Consider the following 19900-nt stretch of genomic DNA (forward strand, 5'->3'; position numbering starts at 1 on the left):
GGAAGCACAGAATTAAAGATATATCTAGTTAGCATATAAATATCAGAAAACAAGCAGGCAATTGCTTTTTCTAATGTCAACATGCATTTTATTTTTTTTGGCTTGTTTTTAATTGCAGCTAAAATAGTTTACATCTGGATCTCTATTTGTAAAAATTCAAGAACACTCAAGCTGCAATGTATTCACATCAATTAGCCGTTGCCGGTCTCAGCTATAGGATCTTTCATTACAAGATGGAAGGGAGAGCTAGCAATTTCCCCCCACACTCCCCCACCCCTCCACACACAGTGATTTCAAACAGTTTTCTAGCTTAAAGGGCTTGTTCATAAAAGCTTTGTCCAGAAAAGCTTTGTCATCCCTTCTGGATAGCCTACTGTATTACTGCTGAATAAAGCTTGTCAGATTTTTTTTGCTTTGTTGGAGGAAAACAACTTTAATTAAACAGTCTGTGTTTAAATAACGAAGAAGTTCACAGTGACATTTTCTGCTAATATGTTTGAGAGACTCCCCCTTGGTTTTTAAGTGCTGCACACAGCTGTGATTACAAACAGTACGTTCTGCATATGCAGAGCAGGACAGCTCACAACATTCAGTGCTGAGGGCCACTGTATTTTTACTACTAGGGTCAAAAGAGTGCCTTAGTGCTCTGATTAGCTGTCACCGATACTTGCAAACTTGTGCAGTAGCTTGGACAGCTTTTCTGCCTTTACGCAGAACAGAAATTGCTTGTCTTCCATGGACCAAGACTAATCAAGACTAAGGATTCCTAGCAGACAAAAAATAAGTTACATAAAAATGAAAGTCTCTGTAAACAGACTAAGATGCGTTTCCCCCCTTTGCTTGGTATTTGTGTAGGTAACCCACACTTAGCAGCACTCTTTCATTTAGGAAGGCACACAGTGACATCTATATTTGAAACCAGATTCCCTCAGGAGATGGAGGGACACAGTGCCAAAGAAAGAATGCAAAGAGAAAATCAAGCAAGCACTACAAGTCAGCAAAAAGACTTTTTATGAAACCACATTTTCAATTCAGTTCCAAAAGACAGTCCTAAATCAGGTGGTGAACTATTGTCTTTTAAATTTGTTACAAGCGTAACTGACAGGAAGGTAAAGTGTTACAGTTCTCCAGGAATCAGGAAAGTGCACTTAGTCCCATTCCCAATGTCTGATAACCATCACTGTTAAGTAAAAACAATTTTATCCTACATAGTCAATTTCCTGCACCAATATAGTCTTGTTCTTCTTTTCTGTTAGTTAAGTTCAATTTTGCTTGATCCCACACATGACAATAAATATACCCAACAGCTGGATTATACATACATTACCTCATAATAGGCATGCTAATTGAGTGTTGTATGGAGCGTATACTAAGTTGCCAGCATTAAGAAAAGAGAAAGCAAGAAGTTAATTGAAATGATAGACAGAAAAAATTGGCTTAGAAAGACCATCTTTGGTAAACAGCCAGTCTTATACAGTCTTAAATAAGAACTGCTTCGTTTTGCTTTTTTTAAATTGCTTAGCCATGCACGCAAACACATACAACAGAGCAAAAGCTGCAACGACTTTTTCCTTTTTAAAAATATTCAAGTGCCATGCTTATTAGTAAGTACGTATTTTTAGCTGAAGTCTGTCTGCTAGTAAGTTTTTTCAAAGGAGACATGCTGCATTTACAGTTTTGACAATATCAAGTAGAAAGCAAACAACCCAGAGAGTTATCAACCAACAGACCTTCCTACTCAAAGAAGGATTCCAAAGGTCAGAGGGCTTCCACTTCAATTCAGTATCATTTATAAGTATAAAAATTTTACCTAGAGAGAGCAGTTATATCAACCTATATCCAGCTCCAGGTTTACAGTGGGGGCAGGGAAAGAGTTCTAGTTTCAACACTTTTGAAATTCATAGAGGATTTCTGTAACCTACCAGCGTTGCTATACTGTTTGTGTTTGGTGACAACACATACCTACTCCTTGAGGATGACTGGAGGTAGATTAAGGAGCTCCCACATAACTTCAATACCAGTTTCATATTCTGGGAAATCCTCGTTTACTTTTGATACAAATTAGTCTTAGTGTTAAGTGTTTCTTGTCAAGTACCACAACAGCAAGTTAGAAAAAAAACAAACATGATTTTTCATAATCGTTTGGAATATTGATTTTTGACAGGGCTTGATGTTGTCTTTCAAGAGAATCCTTTCCATGCGATTGCTGGTGTGGGGAGGAATAACAAAAAACCTCACATTTGATGCACCTCCGAAGCTCAGATTAGTACCTCAGCACAACAGAATATACGTTGACAGAAGCAAAAGGCTCATTAGCAGAACACAGCAATAGGAAGAAAGACACACGTGTAAGAAAAGTTGCTTTAAGGTTGGAAGCCCTTAAAGCAGATGTACAACTCAAGGTTTTGTAGGTACAGTGTACTGGGAATCAAATTCATTAAGGCCAGCTGCTGTCCTGCCACATGTCAGTAATGCATGGCCATGCTTCGTTCCTTTACCCTAAACCCTGCTGTTTTTAATCTTCTGATGGTTTTTAATCACTGATGGTTTGGCTTCCACAAGGTTTTTCAGAGCACACAGAAGATGACTATCTTCAGAAGTGTCTTCATATTCCTTGCTCTCTGATGTGGATGTCTCCTAGTTCTGGTTTTACTGCTCTGTGCCAAGTTTCAGCACAGAACTAGGCTGATAATACATAATTCTTTGTGCAGTCACGCTGAGCCACCCCCCCTTAGCCTGCCAGAAGTGCCTCACTAGCTGAGGAAGTTTAAGGCTAAAGAGGGTGGAAGTTACCTTCTTTTTTTCCTCTGTTTACAATCTATAAACCTGCTTGCACAGAAAAGCAACAAGCTGTGGTATACTGCGGACCTTTTAACAGATGCCTAGAGAGGTTTAATCTCAGAGATCACTTATTAGAAGAACCATTTGCATTCCTGAGTTCACTTCTCCTATGATACACTTGCACATCCTCAGAACATTTTGTGAAGTGTCACCATTATATTGCTGTGGCACAAAATGATTTGGTTTGTGGGAGCACTGGGTAATCTTAAACATCAAATCATTTGTTCGACTAGTGCATTCTAAGAAGCAAGATAAGTCTAGAGAAGCTTTACAAAGATGAGTCAATTTTTGTTTTCACAATTGACAGAATGCCACAAAGCACTCACTCAGCTAGACCCAGAAGCAGGGCAGTTTGAAGGGGAGATGCCCTTTTATGCAACACCCACAGATTAAGATGCTAGCTTACATATGAAAGCAAAAACAATGCATCAAGTTGCTCCCTAATCTTCCATATAGTTTGTGTTGCATTAAAAGGCTTCTGGGTCTTTAGAAGTTACTATTTTTAGAATTACTACATTGCCTCACCTTTTGAAAACACACAGAGCCACGACAGAGTCCCTGTCCGGAAAACATGCTTAAGAGCTCATAAGCACTAGTGCCTTTTGTTAATAGTTAGGTTTCCAGTTGATATGCTGACAAATGATGACATGTTGAAGTCCATGATCATATCACATTTCCAAAGCAAGCAAAGGTATTCTACAACCTCAGAACAGGGGAAAGATGAGGATTTCTGCTCCATAGTACAGATAGAGTGCAAGAGAAGCTAAGTGCAGTTATGAGTGCTCAGGAAATTTGATGAGAGCTGCATCTTGGTACATATTTGGCACATAATACTCAGGTTGCCTACATGAGGATGGCTAGCTAATCAAGACATTCATGTAAAGGAGAATAAAGGTATTAAGAAAAACCTGAGAAGGGGCAGAATTTGTTTACAGCACAACAAAAAGCAGAAGAAAAAGAAAGCAACAGCTGCCTGACTTCACAATCCTCCCTCTCTATTTCAATACTTTTAATTAGCTAGCTGCCTTATTCCCTTTCACAACTCTCTCCTGTCACTTCACAACAATGAACACCTGCATGTTTGCTGCATGGCATACATGGAAATAATCCAATCATGTCATTACAACTGAAAAATTCCCAAGTTAAAACAGCACAAGAGAAAAATCATGATGAAGAAACCACTTAAAAACAAAAAAAAATGCACCTGAGTATTCAGTTATTTGTTCAAGTATCAGACCCAATAATTCTCAGTTCCAGTAAAAGACTTTGACATCTAAAACTTCCTGAAATTCAGACTTGTGCCGTCTTAATAGACACCACTTCGGTGGTTACATAACCATGGGACCTGAATTCACTGGTTGAACCCCAGTTGAACTTGATCCTTATGAAAGCAAAAAACTGTTTTCAATCTCCTAAGTGCAATTAAGATCTAGAACAGCACTAATTCCTTCCCCCCCCCACCTTTGTTTTTTAAAACCAGCTGCTCCTGAGTTTATATCCATACTATATCCGTACCTCGAATTTCCATTGCCATGATTTCCCCAGAGAAGCACACCGACAATGTGACGCCTCTGGCCCTGTCACTCTCACTCCCAGTGGCCTCATTTCTGATGGTGGCCAGGTTGTTGTCTAATATTCTCTAACTTGGGCAATTAGGACACTCTTGTTGGGTTGGATGTTGACGTATTAAGTTCCTGAGGCCAGAAGAGAGCTAGGAGTCTGTGCTTATCCCTGTCAAATAGGGTAGTCCAGTACCAGCATGAGAACACCACAGCCTAACGGAAGGAACGAAGGAAGCAAGCAGCTGAGCCCTGCATCTAAAAGGCACTTTCCAGTCTCCCTGTCTTGCTGATGGCTAAAGATGAGATACTGCAGACGTTCTTATCCTTGAGCAGACTGGACTCACTGCCTGCCTCCTCTGCAGGCACAGCAGGAGGGGCTAAAGCTCCTAGCTAGCGTTCTAGCAGCCAGATCCCTACATCTCTAGAGACCTTATTACCATCTAAATGATTACATAATAAGAGAGTACAAAGAAGATGAAGCCAGACTTTGAGGTGCACATGAGAGGATGAGGCAATAGACAGAAGTTGCTACACAGGAAAGTTAACTACCGACAACTTTACACTGAGTATTTGCTTAGAGTAAGCAGATAAAAGGCACTGCAGAAAAGGTAATTAAAATGCTCCAAGTCCAGAGCTGCTAAAGTAATCAGGTCAAAGATAAGAACTGTTTCACTGGAAAAACCATGAACAGTGAATGCACAAGCTACCTCACACTTCACCTGTAGTGATTTGATTAGGGTCACAATGCTAAACCACCACTGTAACAGGCACCAGAAAGGGAAAAAAAAGAATTACTCTCTCAAGGCAGCAACACTGTACAGACAGAGGAGTTCGGCATGCCACTGACCTCAAAACCATATTCTGCCTCTTTAAAGAGAGAGATCTGGACTCATTTTAACAGGTTCCTTTCTTACATGAAAGGGAAACTAATTACTACATATTATCAAGAGTTCATGTTCTGGGATAGTTACCAGACGAACTTGAAGGAATGTCTTCTGACATAAAAACTGCAGCTTTACATCAACTAACACTGGAGAAAAAAGGGTTACCTTTTACAGACACAACTCATTTAAAGCTTTTAATGGAGACAGTCTGACTACATGCTTAGTTTCAGAAACAGTTCTTGTGCCCACCTTACCTAAACGAATGTGAAAATGCCTGTAGTCTGCACAATGCCAGAGTAAGCATTAAAGAGAGAAAGGAAGTTCTGATAAATCTGAAGCAAAGTAACTGAAGCTGCACCTCAGAAGTTTTTCTCACTAGACTTCAAAAAGCAAGAAAGAGGTTAATGGCAGCACTTCAAAATCAATGGTTGATTTTATTACATTGCTCTCCAATGCAGCAATATCCTGTTAGAATGTCTTTTACTTGCCCAATAATTGAAAAATAAGTTTGATCTGCTATTCGTAACAAGTTACAAGTGTAGATTAGTAGTTTTATATGTTCCAATAGTAAAAGTAATGATTAGACTGCATCCAGGAAGTGTTTAGTTTGCACACAGTACATGTAGTGCTAAAAGCTAGAAAACTTCCCTAATTTGTATGAAAGGGCTGTGTCATTTCACAGTCAAAATACACTGTTGTATACCAACATTTAGGAATTAAAGTAGTCTATTAAAAGGTAATAAAATCAAGCCACTGCTATGAGGTAGAACAGCTTACAAACAAGTAAGACACCGTAAAAGGAATTCACACCAAATACAAAAATAATCTTAAACTGTCTTTTAAGTGTGGCGTTCCACAAGCTGAGAAAGTCAGGAAACAAAAGTGATGATGCTACTTGCATTGGGCACACAGAGGCAGACAGGGATGCTGCTATCTGCAAGCCTACCAGAAAAATTGGAGTGGCAGTGGAGGTAATAGCATATGTTGTTTCTCTTGCATATATAACACACACCCCACAGAACTGTTCCCCATCAGGGAGGACATACGGGCACATTTTGCAGCAAGTCACTCAGCACTCCTAAGACATGCCAAGGGTTCTTGACAGATTAACTTTTAGAAGTGCTAAGTATGTTAACAGCATAAATAATCTGCTTAAAGAAAGAAGTGCAACTTCTTGTTAAAAAGCTAAAGAAACCTACTTGACATCTTCAAACTTCTTGGTTATGACGGAACCAACAGTTGAAAAAGCAGCAGAAGCCTTCTGACTGGCCTGAGACAAGGTTTCTGATGTTCTCTTGTATCTGTGTTCAAACAAAATTAAGTTTGTAGTTATTTTAGCAGAACACATGAGGAACTTTTACTAAAACTTTTAGTGTATATTAAGTTTGTATCAAACCCAGAAGTATACCTCAACTTTTAGGAAGAGTAGAAAAGCCACTTAAGAGACTATTTTGAATCACTGCAGTCCCTTCTGGCTATAGCATCTCTGCCACCTAAGATTTAAGAACAGATTCACCAACATATTTCTTCTACTCCAGCCCCAGAACAGATGCTATCTGCTACATCAGGACTTCCAAAAAGAAAAAACAGCATGAATACATATTGGAAAAAAAAAGAGTTTCTGGTACCAAGTGTCTAAAGTCTTATCCATAATGGTTTTGTCAATAAACTTCACAATACAAGATTTTGTATTAAGAGGTTCATCCTTACACATTCTAGAAAGTCATCGACTGCAGAAAATGAAGTTCACTCTACGCCTCAAAGTAAAAGTTTTTGTTTGGCTAGAATATTAACTGTGACTTTGTACTCCTCCTGCATGAGCTCAGTTTACAAAGTTTTTCACATTAGAATATGATACTCTGACTTGGTACACCTTGGTATGTTGGTAATGGTATCTCAGTTCTGTTAGTCAAATACATTAGAAACTCCCATATTATGGTTCATTCTTATTTTGCATGAGATGATATGGCTAGTACTGGCCTTAACCTATGAATTATTCACACAAATCTAAGTGCAACCTAACTTTGTGTGATCTACACATCTTATTTCAAAAAAAACACATGATTTAGACGTAAGAACTTCATAGTTTTCATCTCAACAGACCACCATCACAAAGAGGTACATACGCTGCAGTTGATGTAACATCTTGCCAACTTTTGGTAATGTTCTGCTTTAGTTCCTGTAATGAGTTAATTCCCAGCTTTCTCTTGATTTCTGCTAGGTGCTTCTCTTTGGCAGCTAGCACTTGCGAGAGTGTCTGGATTTCTTCTTCCACCTATCACAGCGGAGATGAGAGAATTAAGTTAACAAGTGTTCTACATAGCCATTTAACTACATATGTAGGAAAAAAAACATTTACTACACATCAGTAATGGAAGGGATAATGGCTTTTTTTTTTTTTTAAGCATCGCCTCACAGTTGTTTCTAACTACTGAAAGGGAAATCCAACATAGTCTACAAAAATAACCAGTTAGTCAGAAAGAAGCCTACTTGCAGCTAGCTCTGTTCATATAATAGGCGTTAGAAACTGGGTAGCTCTGAAAGATGGTATAGTTAGAAATTACCTTTAGATTCCATGGGCCTATATTGAGCTTGAAGATTAGTCAAACCTGGGACAACCACCAAGCCTGCATGCTCTTTCCACATCAGAAGAGATGCTAGCTTACAAACAATGTGAGGACGCTCAGAGCATGTCTGTTTCACACAGAAGTTTTGTCTCCTTTCTTGACCGTAAAGGTTCTTCTGTGGCTGAATTCAGCTACAGGCATGTCCTACCCAGAGCGTGCTGGAAAGGAGTTGGAGAGGTGGGAATAGTGGCAGACTGAGTGGTTTAAAAAAATATAACCTCTTCCACAACTAGAAGAACCTATTCATGTCCATGTACTTTCTTATTTACACAGGTAGTCAATTAAGTCTCTCAGAAACACAGATCAGGTCATGGTCAGAGGCTTACAGCCTACAGAATAGCACTGTAGAACTGTTTGACAGAGGCACTAAGGCAACGTGTACAAAGGCATACGTCCAACCTTATTTTCTTCATCCAGACTGGACCACCCTACTTTAGGATGTCAGGCTGCCTACTCATTTAATCCCCTTTGAGGGAACACCAATATCCTTAATGCACCTTGGGTTTGGATATGTATGATATCAGCATGACAGCTGAGCAAGACCAGATTCCCCTACCACCCTCAATTGACCGTTTCAGCATGGAACAATACTCAAGACTACTAAAAACAAAGCCTGACTGAAAAACTGTGTGTTTATTTCACAGCTAACCTTGGTATGACAAACTTTAAAGCTAAAGCTAATTTATTTATTTCCCTTTAGGGTCCTAAAGTCACAGGGAACTACAAAGGAAAAGAGTCTACTCAATGAAACTTGACTTTGGTGACTTATGAAATGCATACACCAGGCTTGAATATTTGACTGTCCTTCAACAAGTGCTACTTTAATTGCTCTTAATTTTTCTGCTATTGTCTAGCATAAACAAGAATAGTTACACAGTTAGCTATTATCAAAACAGTGTACACATGGAATTTACTACAACGCATCCTTCATGAAAACAGCTTTAATCACACCACACCAGCAGAGATAACGCTTGGTACTAGCTTCTAACTGTGTTCTGACAGCTTTTTTCCACCCTTAAGTGAGAAAGGGGTAAACAAAAAAAGTTAGACATCTAAAAATTCTGGTTTAAGCTCTGTTTACTAAGCAGTACTAGCTTAATTAATTCCCTGTAGTTATATCTGGGGTTTCTTTCTCCTCCCACCCCACAATACAGAAGAGTGCTGCACCCAGCTTCACTCAGAATAAATACACATACAACATTAGTTGTGTGTTCAAAGACATGGATTTTAATTCTAAAAACCAACTTAAGAACTATCTAAGAGATTTACCTTAGCAAGCTCTCTTCTTAGCTCATCCTGTTCTTCCTCTGAGAGTGTTTCTGCCATACCAACTGTAGCAGCAGCATCCTCTCCAACCTCAGGTATAGAGTCAGTTCTCAGCAGCCCTAGAGGTGAACAAACCATTTAGAGTCAGACCGTGTATCTGCCAGACAACAACTACATGCTGATACGCAGCCCTTTTGTGCCAGTGTATAAATAAGACCGATGACAGGATACCAGCAAATAAGGCTCCCTCCCTCTCTGGCCTCTGGATCAGAGAAAAACGCCTGTTCTCAGCAAACTGGGAACTGCCATGGCCACAAACAAGTTCAGCAGCAGTGGGGAGAAAGGGTGCACCACAAGTGGGAACTCTTCCCAGTATGCTGTGCTCAACCTTTCTGCCCCTCGTAACTGGGACCACCGTGGCTAGGAAGATCACAGAGAGCGTGGAACTGGAAGTAAGCTGCTCTTATGTGCCTGGTTTTTAAGACAGATGAGAAGCCCAGAGAAAGCATTTAAGACCAAAAGGCCTCCACTGCAGACAAAGGGGAGTGCTGAGAAGGGATTGATGAGGATATCAGTCAGCTTTTCCACTTCTTCCCTTTCAAATCCAGAAACCAGAACTCTGCCAAACCCCTCTGTATGAATCTCAAACATCCCTATGATCCTTCCCAGCCTTTGTCTTCACACCTTCATGCAAAGGAGGGCGAACAACATTCTTTTTATCACTATGGATGTGCTCAGTTTTAAAAGTTGGCTTAATCCTAATCCTAACTAGTCCTTTGCTTGCAGGATTCTCAGGATATTCTAAGATTCTGTGTTGGAAGGGGTCACAAGGACCATCCAGTCCAACTCAGGACTACACAGGGCAACCTAGGAGTTAAACCACATGGCCTGACAGGATGCCCAAAGGCTTCCTGGTGCCGTGACCACTGCCCTGGGAGCCTGTCCCAGTGCCTGACCACCCTCTGGGTGCAGAACCTTTCCCTAACACCCAGCCTGACCCTCCCCTGTCCCAGCTCCATGCCGTTCCCTCGGGTCCTGTCGCTGTCCCCAGAGAGCAGAGCTCAGCGCCTGCCCCTCCGCTCCCTTCGTGAGGGAGCTGCAGGCCGCCATGAGGCCTCCCCTCAGCCTGCTCTGCTCTGGGCTGAGCAAACCAAGTAATGCAACAAACAGCAAAAGATTTCCCATTTTTACCTTTGTAGTTGATATGTAAAACACAGTTCACCAAAATGAGGGAATCCTGCAATAATTTACAAAGAGACAAATTCGCAGGGAGATTGAACACTGGAATGGTTACAGGATCCCAGAACTAGCACTAAGAGGTTTAGCTGTATAAATAGTAAAATAGGGTAAAACAAGGAGCCTAACACATTAAACCAAGGTGTTGTATTTTATTTTTTTTTTAAAGTGATGGGGGGCAAACCCAATAAATCAGGAAAGGAGCAGCTACGCATGGGTCTTTTCCAGCGATTCGCCGGCTATTCTGTTAACAACAGCCTGGCACTGAAGCGCTTAAGGGGTAACAGGAGAACAATTGCCTTCTCTATCCTTTCATAGGGTTGGAAGCATACATTCATTCAGACAAGTTGAGGACACATTAACGTTCCCTTGCTAGTCACTACAGTAATTAACCAAATCAATCCCACCCTGGTTCCAGCACCTTTTGATGGCATTCCGTGACAGTATTTGGCCTGAGAATTCAACAACTCATTAACGAGCAATGAGACCACCACTATGACTTCCTTGTGAGACTTGGTATCAAACAGCTACATCACAATACACTGAAAAGGCCTGGGGAAAAGAGATTCTGCAAGGCTGTAGTTCTATAAAACACGCTCCTAGCAGCTGTCAAGCCTGTAAGAGGAGACGTCTTCTTCTTGATCAAGTTACTAAACTAGAGCAAAGCTCATTTCCCACAAATTCTCTCCATAACAGTATGTTTTCCACCTCTATTTGTGCCCAGAACAATTCTCCTCTAGAAGCACACTGCTACATGGACAGAAAATGAGTAAATGGCGAGTCAGCTGTGTAGCACAGCAATCAGGAAGCATACTGAACCCTGCATTTACGAAATCAGTACCACATTTCCCCAGAGACCTGTGTGTGTGTTAAACATAAGAATGCTTACAGGTTTCCCCATTATTTTCTGGCAGAAATCTAAAGGGAGGGGGACAGAGGGTTAAGCCTAATGCCCAAACAAAACACAGCACTACAGCCCAAAACAATAAAGGATTACAGCTCATGTCCCACAAGCAGATCACTTATTTATACATCAACACATTTCCTTTTTGTAGCATCAAGCCGTTAAGAATGCCATAACTTTGTCTGATCGCTATTTATGCTATTATATATGCCCAACAGAAGGAAGAAATTCGGACTGCTCTTTTCCCTGACGCACTGTCATCTTCAGCAAGCTCATCCTCAGCAAACCGTCCTCTTTCTGACAGCAGATTTAGAGTTAGCAACCCCTTTAAGGGCTACAGAACTCACCAGTTCAAAACCGAATCTCAGGTGCTTTTCAAGCACCAAAGGCCACGCTGCCTACAGAGCATTAGCACATCCTGCTGAGAGGCTGCTCAATCTGGTTACGAAGGGTCATCTGGATTATCTCACCAAAAATAGATCAAGTGAACTCAGTACAGGCTGGATTGCCTCCAGCGTGAACCAGTATAGTGGGGAATATACTTTACCTTTGGAAAACTGGTGTTCTGAGGCAGTTTCTGCTGCTTCTTGCAGCACGTTGAACTTGAGGTTCAATGCTAAACAGCTTGGGAAAGATCTCACCTCGCCTCCCCATTTACAGATGGTTTAGGAAGATAGGAAGTCACTGCTAATCAAATACCTTCACACCTCACCTAATTCATCTTGTCATACCTTCCCCTTCTTGCTTTCTGCCCCCCTCCCACATACTACTCCTCCTTTAGTCCCATTTGAAGCATGCCACCTGTGCTCTCACCCCATTATTACTGTTCAGCTCCGCGCTGGCTTTATTCCCACTCATGTCAGCACTTGCAGGACACAGTGCATCTGCACTAGTGCAAGGCAGTGCTTGGCTTCTGTTCTTATTTCACAGTGCCTTACTTCTCTTACATCTTCAGAGTTGCAAAGCACTTAAAACTCAGTCGTTGGATACCCTGCTATAACCTAGTTCAGTGCGAGCATTCCAAATCTCTTCAGCAGAGCGAAAATTCTGCAGCGAGAATCCAACAGCTGGAAGTAGCTAGCCTGTATTGGGAAGACTTACCTAGCTTTAAGGTCAGTTTTTAGGTACCTGCTTTTCTAAGACTGACAAATTATCCAAGCAGTTTATTGGATCTAGTTAAACAAACCAAATAAAGACACAAAGAACTTAGTTTGTTAGGTCTCTGCAGATGAGAAGCGGTCAAAGCCCACATTCCCCTTGCAGGGTAGACAAGGCATTCCGTTTACACTCAGGTTTTGGTCTGTGCTTTGCTGTTCTCAGCCCAAGGTTGTTACCCATCTTGACCTGAAGTTCCTACCACTTCCTGACCTGAAGTCAGAGATTACCAACAAACAAGTCATTTAAGGAAGCACTGGTCACTTCAGATGAGCAGCCTTTTGGGTGGGGAAGGGTTAGTCTTTACAAAGCCTTATCTGTAGGCAGACCAGCTGTGCCAAAACATTTCAAGTGCCAGATGATCACTATATAGTTGGCAAAGCTAAAGAAAAAGCTAGAGGTACTTGTTAGAGCTCAGAAGAACAAGCTGCCGGAATGATCTTAAATTTATAAGACTTTAATGTGATGTGGCTACCGAGGGAACTTATTTCACAATATATTAAAAGAGATTAATATGAAGTGCTTTCCCTTTCAGTAAAAATGCCAGTCCCATTTTTTTTCAGCCTCAGGGAAGAGAATTCTTTGGCTTCTCCCAAACACCAGTCATATAGCCAAAGTGAATAAAAAAGGAAACAGCAGAAGGTCGGCACTTACTGTGATGCATCACCGCTAGATACTGAGGAGTGCTGCTCCCCCTTTCAAAGGAGGACAAGGTGCAGAGCTAGAGCCGACCACTGCTCCTCAGCACCCTGTAGCTCATCTACGTCATGCAGAGGTTTGGTTTTGTTCACACAGACGCTCCCCAGGGGATGCAAGAACAAGCACAAAAAAAAAAGCCATCACCTCTAACTTAGTTTTGCTTTGTCATGTTGGAAGGAGGGCTAAGCCTTCTGTGGTTTTCATTACTCCAGAGAATCAAGCACTGAAAAAGTCACATCCAGCAGCAAGGAAGAAAGGTGGTAAGAAGCAGGCAGGGCTGTGTCAGGAGGCATGGCTGCTGGCATTCTGCTCACCAGCTGGGAGCTGCTCAGGTTAAGCACTAGGCACCTGCTGCTGCACGCAGCACTAACAGCTGCTTCCTCCGGAGCGTGCTAAGTGAGGAGAGTTGAGGTTTTACAGGACATTTTTGTCAACCAGCAAAGTGTTTTTTATATACTCAGGCAGCAGCAGGTAGTGTAATTTCAGAGCTCCAGATAGTCTAAGTATACAATTCCTACACTTCCCCCCTCCAGAGAAAAAAATCTAACTGTCAAACTAGTCTGGCTACACCAGTCTTGGAGATGTTGCCCTTTGGTTCCTAATTTTTTGCTTTGTTTCCCCACAAACTGCCTTTCTACTAAGTTAATAAGTAAGATAAAGATGGTGGATGCACACAAGGTATTACCTAGATGAGATACCAGAGCTCACAGACCCACAGGTAAGAGCCATACTTAACGTTACTCACACTTGCCTTTCTGCCCAGTCACAGATTCCTAATACGAGTAGATCCTTTCTACAGCTATTAGCCACTAAGCTTCCCACACGAAGTTGTAATAAAGAAAGAGCAGGAAGTTACCAGACTTTGTCAGTGTTGGCGACCCAGGTGGAGAAAGGTTTATGCCAGGTGAGAGGTAAAGGTAGCTTCTGTCCACTCCCGAGTTGAAATCAAAGGGCGATTTGTAATCCTCAGACAGATCCATGTCAGAAAGCTCAGAGCACGTAGCCACCCTCTGCTGCTGCCGAAGGAGGCATCTTGGCTTTCAGCGGCCACAGGACTTCCTTCAGCCCTCGTTCCTTCACCTGGCACTCACCGAACCTCCTCATAAAACTCAGCCAACACCTCTCCCGTGTTTGATTGAGCCGTCCAGCAAGTAATTTCTTAACCACGCCGTAGCTTCTGCTGTTTACATGGCACAAAGTGGAGTTCCTGTAAATTTATCACTGGGGCTGGACTTCAACAGACCGTGCCTTTAACAAACAGAAGCCCAGGAGACGTGAGCTGGGAACGGTGAAACCTTCGCCCTTACTGCAAGATCTGCATCAAGAATTTTCAGTCATTTAAATAAAAAAGGTCAGCTGACAGCAGCCCCACCAGGATATCCTTAATCTTCTAGGACACAAAAGGATTACTAGCCGTAATCTATCCTATATACCATCTGTGTAGGACTTTTTCCTCTGATTAATGGAAAATTCTGCCTGTGTAACTCTTGTCTCTCCAGCTGTGAGGGGCCGGTGCCAGAAGCCAGGCTCTGCTGTCCTGCATGGTGAGCTCAGGAGGTGACAGCAGCGCTCGTCTCAAAGGCTATGTCAGAGACACGACCCGGCTTCATGGAGGTGCTGATGTGCACTATGGTATTTGCCCATGAGGGCTTCATGCCTACATATGAAACTGTGTTTGGAACTTTTTTCTCCAACCCCTTTTTTTTAAAAAAAAAAAAACATGGTTGAAGTGCACAGTCCCGTGCCCTTGGTGCCTCAGCCAGAGCCACTCGGAGCAGCCAGCCTTACACCAGGAACCAGTAAGGCCGGAATGCACGGCCCTGATGAGATGCACTGATGTTTTGACACGTGTACTATGAAGCAATCACCTTGCACAAGCCATCTGACTTCACGTTACGAATTTAGTATTTAGCCCTGGGAAGCAGACGCCCTTCTTACCTAAGAGGGGCACTCCGCACGGTTTTGTGGCACATCGCTCATCTCCCCACACACACAGGGTCAGCTCTTTCCAGTGAAAACAGAAATTACCAGCCAGACAGATCACCTTCACAGCTAGGCAATGATCTCCTTAACTGAGCTCTCCCATCTCCACGCCTTCTCCAGGGCTCTGAACCGCAGCCTGCGCGCAGAGTAACCAAATGGAAGTTAGCCTTTTCCTCCGCCACAGCAGCGATGTTTTGAAACAAAGCTGATCAGAGACATTAGGGCACTCTGCTCAGAGCCACAGAAGTGAAGGAGCCTTGCAGCACTGCCAAGTCAATGAATTCCCCAGGGGTACTAGAAGAAAGTGAACCACTTCAGTTTTAGCTTCTCATTTTCACTGCAGGAGCAGGCCTTTGGGCTAACTAGAGAGCAGCTCCTGTAGGCTGCAGACCTACTTCGGTATCTGGTGCAGGCTACCTGCAGGCTCCTAACAATGGGAGCACAGAAGCCCGAAATACAGCGCTGCTATTTCCTGAAACCACTCAAAAGATGACAATACAGCGTCCCTCTGCATTTCTGACACGTGACTGCAGCATCGGCCAGAAATATTGCCAAGTTCACCCGAAAAAGGCCAAAGCTTTGGTCACAGGCTCTAGTTAAAGAATCCAGAAAGAGCAGAGAAGCGCAACAACACAGCTGCGGCAGCCAAGCAGCATCTATGAACCCCGCACACCAATGCAAAGTGCCGTCAGTGGTGTCCTGCAGCCTCTCCCCGTGCAGCTCAGCAGACACAGCCTGGGCTCTGTACAACAGCTCAGGAGCCGCTGCGCTAAGTGGATTAGGCAGAAGGACAAGCTGTTAGACGTGGCGTACTGGAAAGCTGAATGTTTTCTACTGCCGCTCTCCTGACACAGGAGAGCACAAAGGTGTTCTCTGGCAACTTAACACCCCAGAGAATCCCTCACTGCAAGCTACTTGTACTGTCCTAACGTGCTATTAGAGGAAAAAATCTCTTACGATTCATTCGTGCCTGCTAATGACCAGGAATACCATTTCCTGGACAAGTGCATGAATGAGAGTCAACATTTATGTTCCTGTCACTCACAGGAAACGCCCTGTACCGTTTTTTCAATAGATGGCATGGGGCGAAACTCAATCTGGGACTCTTCCTGTATCTTTGCTATGCAAAAGTCAGTCTCACATCCCCACTGGCACCTGCCTTGCCGGTCTGAGATTAGTAACCCTCCCACCTGCTGCAGCACAGACTCAAATGTGTACCACGCATCCTCACTGCAGCCCAAGAGACAAGTACAGGGCATCGCCCACCGCCAGGACATCCCTGCACTTTACAGGGAAGGTTTGTCAGGTTACAAACCTAAGCTTCCAGGTCAGGCTGAATTTGTCTTCTACCTGGGCTTACACACAACCACTTTGCTCAGATCAATTGGCTCCGAGTGGCCGCAGGTTGCTATAGCACCTCCCCAACAAGCCACCTAAACAGAGCACAAAGGCTCCTGTGGGTGAGAGCAGGAGGCTGGCAGGAACGTCTCCCCCCTCTCGTTCTCCCCCTGCGTGGTTATGGAGGAAGATGTCCCCAAAAATGAGGCTCTTCCTTGGTCACCTCAGCCAGGTCACCTCTAGCCCTCCACGGTCTGAACACTGCTAGACAACAGCAGCAATCAGGATTCCCCTAAGCTGCAGAAACAGCTTTGTTGTGCAGGAGCAGCTATGGAAACAGCTTTGTGCTTTGGTAAGGGCCATCCCATGACCAAAATACGCCATGGCACAACCTGCCTCCCTCCCACCAGAGTAATTTGGAACACACACAGCTGGCTCAAGACAGAGGCTGCAAAGCCATGCCCTACTGGAGGTACCTTGCCCACCTCAATAGATGTTAAAGTCTAAGCACTTACTTGCTCCAGAGACAGGTAGCAGTGGGGTTTTGCTCTCTACACCTGAGATTTAAACTGAAGATTTTGCTGTGGATGCTTCTGCTGTCCCAGAGCTTGCACTTCTTTGTTGCCCTGACATGTTAAGGACAAATAGGTTGGCACTTCAGGCACCTACCCCATGTTAGAGGCTGGTGTTCAGAAGACTGACATGAAGATAGATTACTTCTGTCAAGGATGCTTGAACCAATTACTGACAAGCTCAAGTGAATATCACGAAGTGGCTCAGAAAGGCTCAGCAAGGCATTACCACCACATTTCCCACCACTAATCACACCATAATCTATTCTGTTAGGGTTTGGGTGTTTGAAGCTTTCCCAGGTAACCATTTAGCATTACCAGGTAGCACAGATTGTGCACATGAATTATATGGGAAGAAGCCTTCTGTACGGCTAAAAAAGCCATAAAGACTGAGCAAACACCGTTAACCAGGCATTTGCCTGCTTACTGTCAGGCACTGTTCCTTCTTCAGGTACCATCTGCTACCCGGCTCTACAGCTGCCACCCCAGCCTGATGCTGGCCAGCAACAATTAAATAAAGCAGTGCTGTTAAAGCACTTCTAGCTTGGTGGTAGCTAAGCAGGGGAAAGGCATTAGGGCAGCCTTTCAGGGACCCTGCTTTTCACGCGGTTAGGCCTGGCAGGAGAACAGTTGGTTATATAACGGCAAGCAGGGCAAGGACTTCCAGCTAGGCCTTCCCTCACCCCCAGCTCGCACAGGTTGGTCCCAGCCAGGCAGCAGCGAGGCTCCTGTCCCCACTCCAACAGTTTTACAGGACATAAGCCATCACAAGAGCTAAAAAGCCACTTAAGCACCTTAAGCCAGCATAGGCTCTGCAGCATCAGTTTGATCCTCAAAGCCTTACCACCTTACGGACAAATAAAGCCTTTCAGCGCCTGATCCAAGGCCTTAAGACTGCACTGAGAGGAAAAGATGCCATGAAGCAATACAACAGAAAACCAGAGACTCAGCAAGCCTTAAACTCGTGCATTCATGCTCTAGTTTCCATGCTGTGCTCTTTCCCCCTTCCTTTAAAGACCAGAAGTTTTCAGACCCCACAATTTGTTCATGGGGCACATGGAGCTGTGGAGATACAGCAGTTATTGAACAGTACCAGTTCAGGCTGCTACAGCCCTGTTAGTAACAGCCAGCACACCGGGACGTGGACGTTTAAATGTCTGCTGTCTCCTAGCAGTGTCCAACTCACTGCCATCATCCTCATTCCAACACTTCAGCCTCTCCCCAGGACCTCCTCTGGACCAAACGTGCAAGCACCAGCATCACCTAGTTGAGTTCTCTGTATAGAAACAGCTCCTTCGACATTTTCTCAACACTAAGCAGTCTTCATTCACCCACATTAAAAAAAAAAAAACTGTTAGAAATACCAGATTAGAATCTCCCAAGATGTATTGTCCTGCAACACGGATGCTTTTGAGTTCATGATTACCAGGTTACTTGCCCTGCTCCTTTTTTAAGGCATTTCAGCCTGCTGAGGCAGATCTCAGCAAGGGCAGCAGTTCTCATCTCTCCTCCCCCAATCCAATTACAAACAGACGAATTTCCTGAGATGTTGCAAAGGATTAGATCTATAAGACCCACGCTCCAGCATATTCTGCAGCTAGACAAGATGATACCATGGTAAGATTCGCAGCCTGTTTATGTCAAATAAAAGTCTTAGCTTCAAAAGGTAGTGGAGAAGCTGTGCAAATGCAATCTCCTCTAGCATTTAAGGTTTTTGTTAGGGAGAAATCCCTGCCTCGTCGCAAAGTTCTGTGTCCCAGAGATCAGAACAATCATGTTTGTCCATTCCAGCAATAACAAGTGAGAAGTGTTTCCAGCCCACCCCAAGAGCCCAGGCTAAAGGACACTGTAACCAGCACCCTGAGTCACCAGGTAGGCACTGCACGACCTTTGGAAAAGCCAGGCCAAGCTGAAAACACAGAGGAACATTTCCAAACAAGATTAACAAAGTTAAAACCCCGCCAGGTAGGTTTTAGAGAAATTTGCATTTAGTTATTTGGTTTCAGCTGCTTATCCCAGTCCCGCTGCCACTCTCTAGAGACTCTGATCCCCCGTTCAGAGACAAACAGGAAAAAATGCGAGAAGAATATTGCTGAGCTGCAGCTAGATGGCACTTGGAAGAGACCAGGGAGAAAGGAGGCCGTGGTGTGGAACTGCGCTGTTTTGAAGTTTGAGCATGTAACTTCACAAACTAATTAAAAGCTTTACTAGAGTGCATTTGATTGGAACGACTCCCAGCTTCCCCCAGAAGGCAGCTCTGATCTGTGCTCCTCAGCCTGCCTCTTCCAGCTACACATCCACGCTTCTGTCTCCGGACAGCAGCTCTGGGAAGCCCACAGCGCTAACCTCACAGCATCAGGTCCCACCACAGAGCGGTGCTGGAAGTGATAGAAAGAAGGCAGACTGAGTTACCGATTAGGCTGAATCATGCATTATGAAATTTAAAAGGCAGAGCACAAAAAAAGCTACATCTGTAGCCTTAGCAAACGTGTTTAATGCCAGCAAACACCGTCAGTGCTTGAGGTACAGACTAACTCCCAAAATGTAGTTACCAAGTTAGCTCCTGGATTTGGCACAGCAAAGGGTGTAAACGTGCTATGAAGGACAGAAGCACCTATGTAACCAAGCAGCGCACAACTGGCCACAAACAGGGCTCAGAAGCACTCCCCCAAGCCTGCTTTTGCAAGCACAGTAACAAGAGAATGCCTCAGTTCTGAGCTTCATGTCTGAAACAGTGACAGACTGCACATCCACAGCTCCGGGCACGGATACCTTCCATGGTGGGACCCCACACAGCTCCCACAGCACCCCTGGGGCACTGCTGTAACCAGGT

General features: G+C 43.7%; 1 protein-coding gene across 9 annotated transcripts in view; it reads right to left on the reverse strand.

Annotated features, from left to right (window-relative positions):
• TPD52 (tumor protein D52) overlaps positions 1–19900 on the reverse strand; it is a 42219-nt gene that overhangs the window by 2622 nt on the left and 19697 nt on the right. For 4 of the 9 annotated variants that reach the window (XM_035317525.1, XM_035317519.1, XM_035317517.1 and 1 more), the window contains exons 2-6: positions 9184–9299; positions 7414–7562; positions 6487–6588; positions 5542–5568; positions 1328–1369 (exon numbers count right to left, since the gene is read on the reverse strand). In XM_035317525.1, the coding sequence (XP_035173416.1) occupies positions 1328–1369; positions 5542–5568; positions 6487–6588; positions 7414–7562; positions 9184–9299 (436 nt within the window). Of the gene's footprint in view, positions 1–1327; positions 1370–5541; positions 5569–6486; positions 6589–7413; positions 7563–9183; positions 9300–14030; positions 14232–14265; positions 14294–19900 lie in introns of those variants that run through there. The other 5 variants (XM_035317526.1, XM_035317518.1, XM_035317520.1 and 2 more) reach the window with 5 other exon arrangements.

Source organism: Oxyura jamaicensis, chromosome 2 (assembly GCF_011077185.1).
Source record: "Oxyura jamaicensis isolate SHBP4307 breed ruddy duck chromosome 2, BPBGC_Ojam_1.0, whole genome shotgun sequence".
In the NCBI taxonomy this organism is placed as follows: domain Eukaryota; kingdom Metazoa; phylum Chordata; class Aves; order Anseriformes; family Anatidae; genus Oxyura; species Oxyura jamaicensis.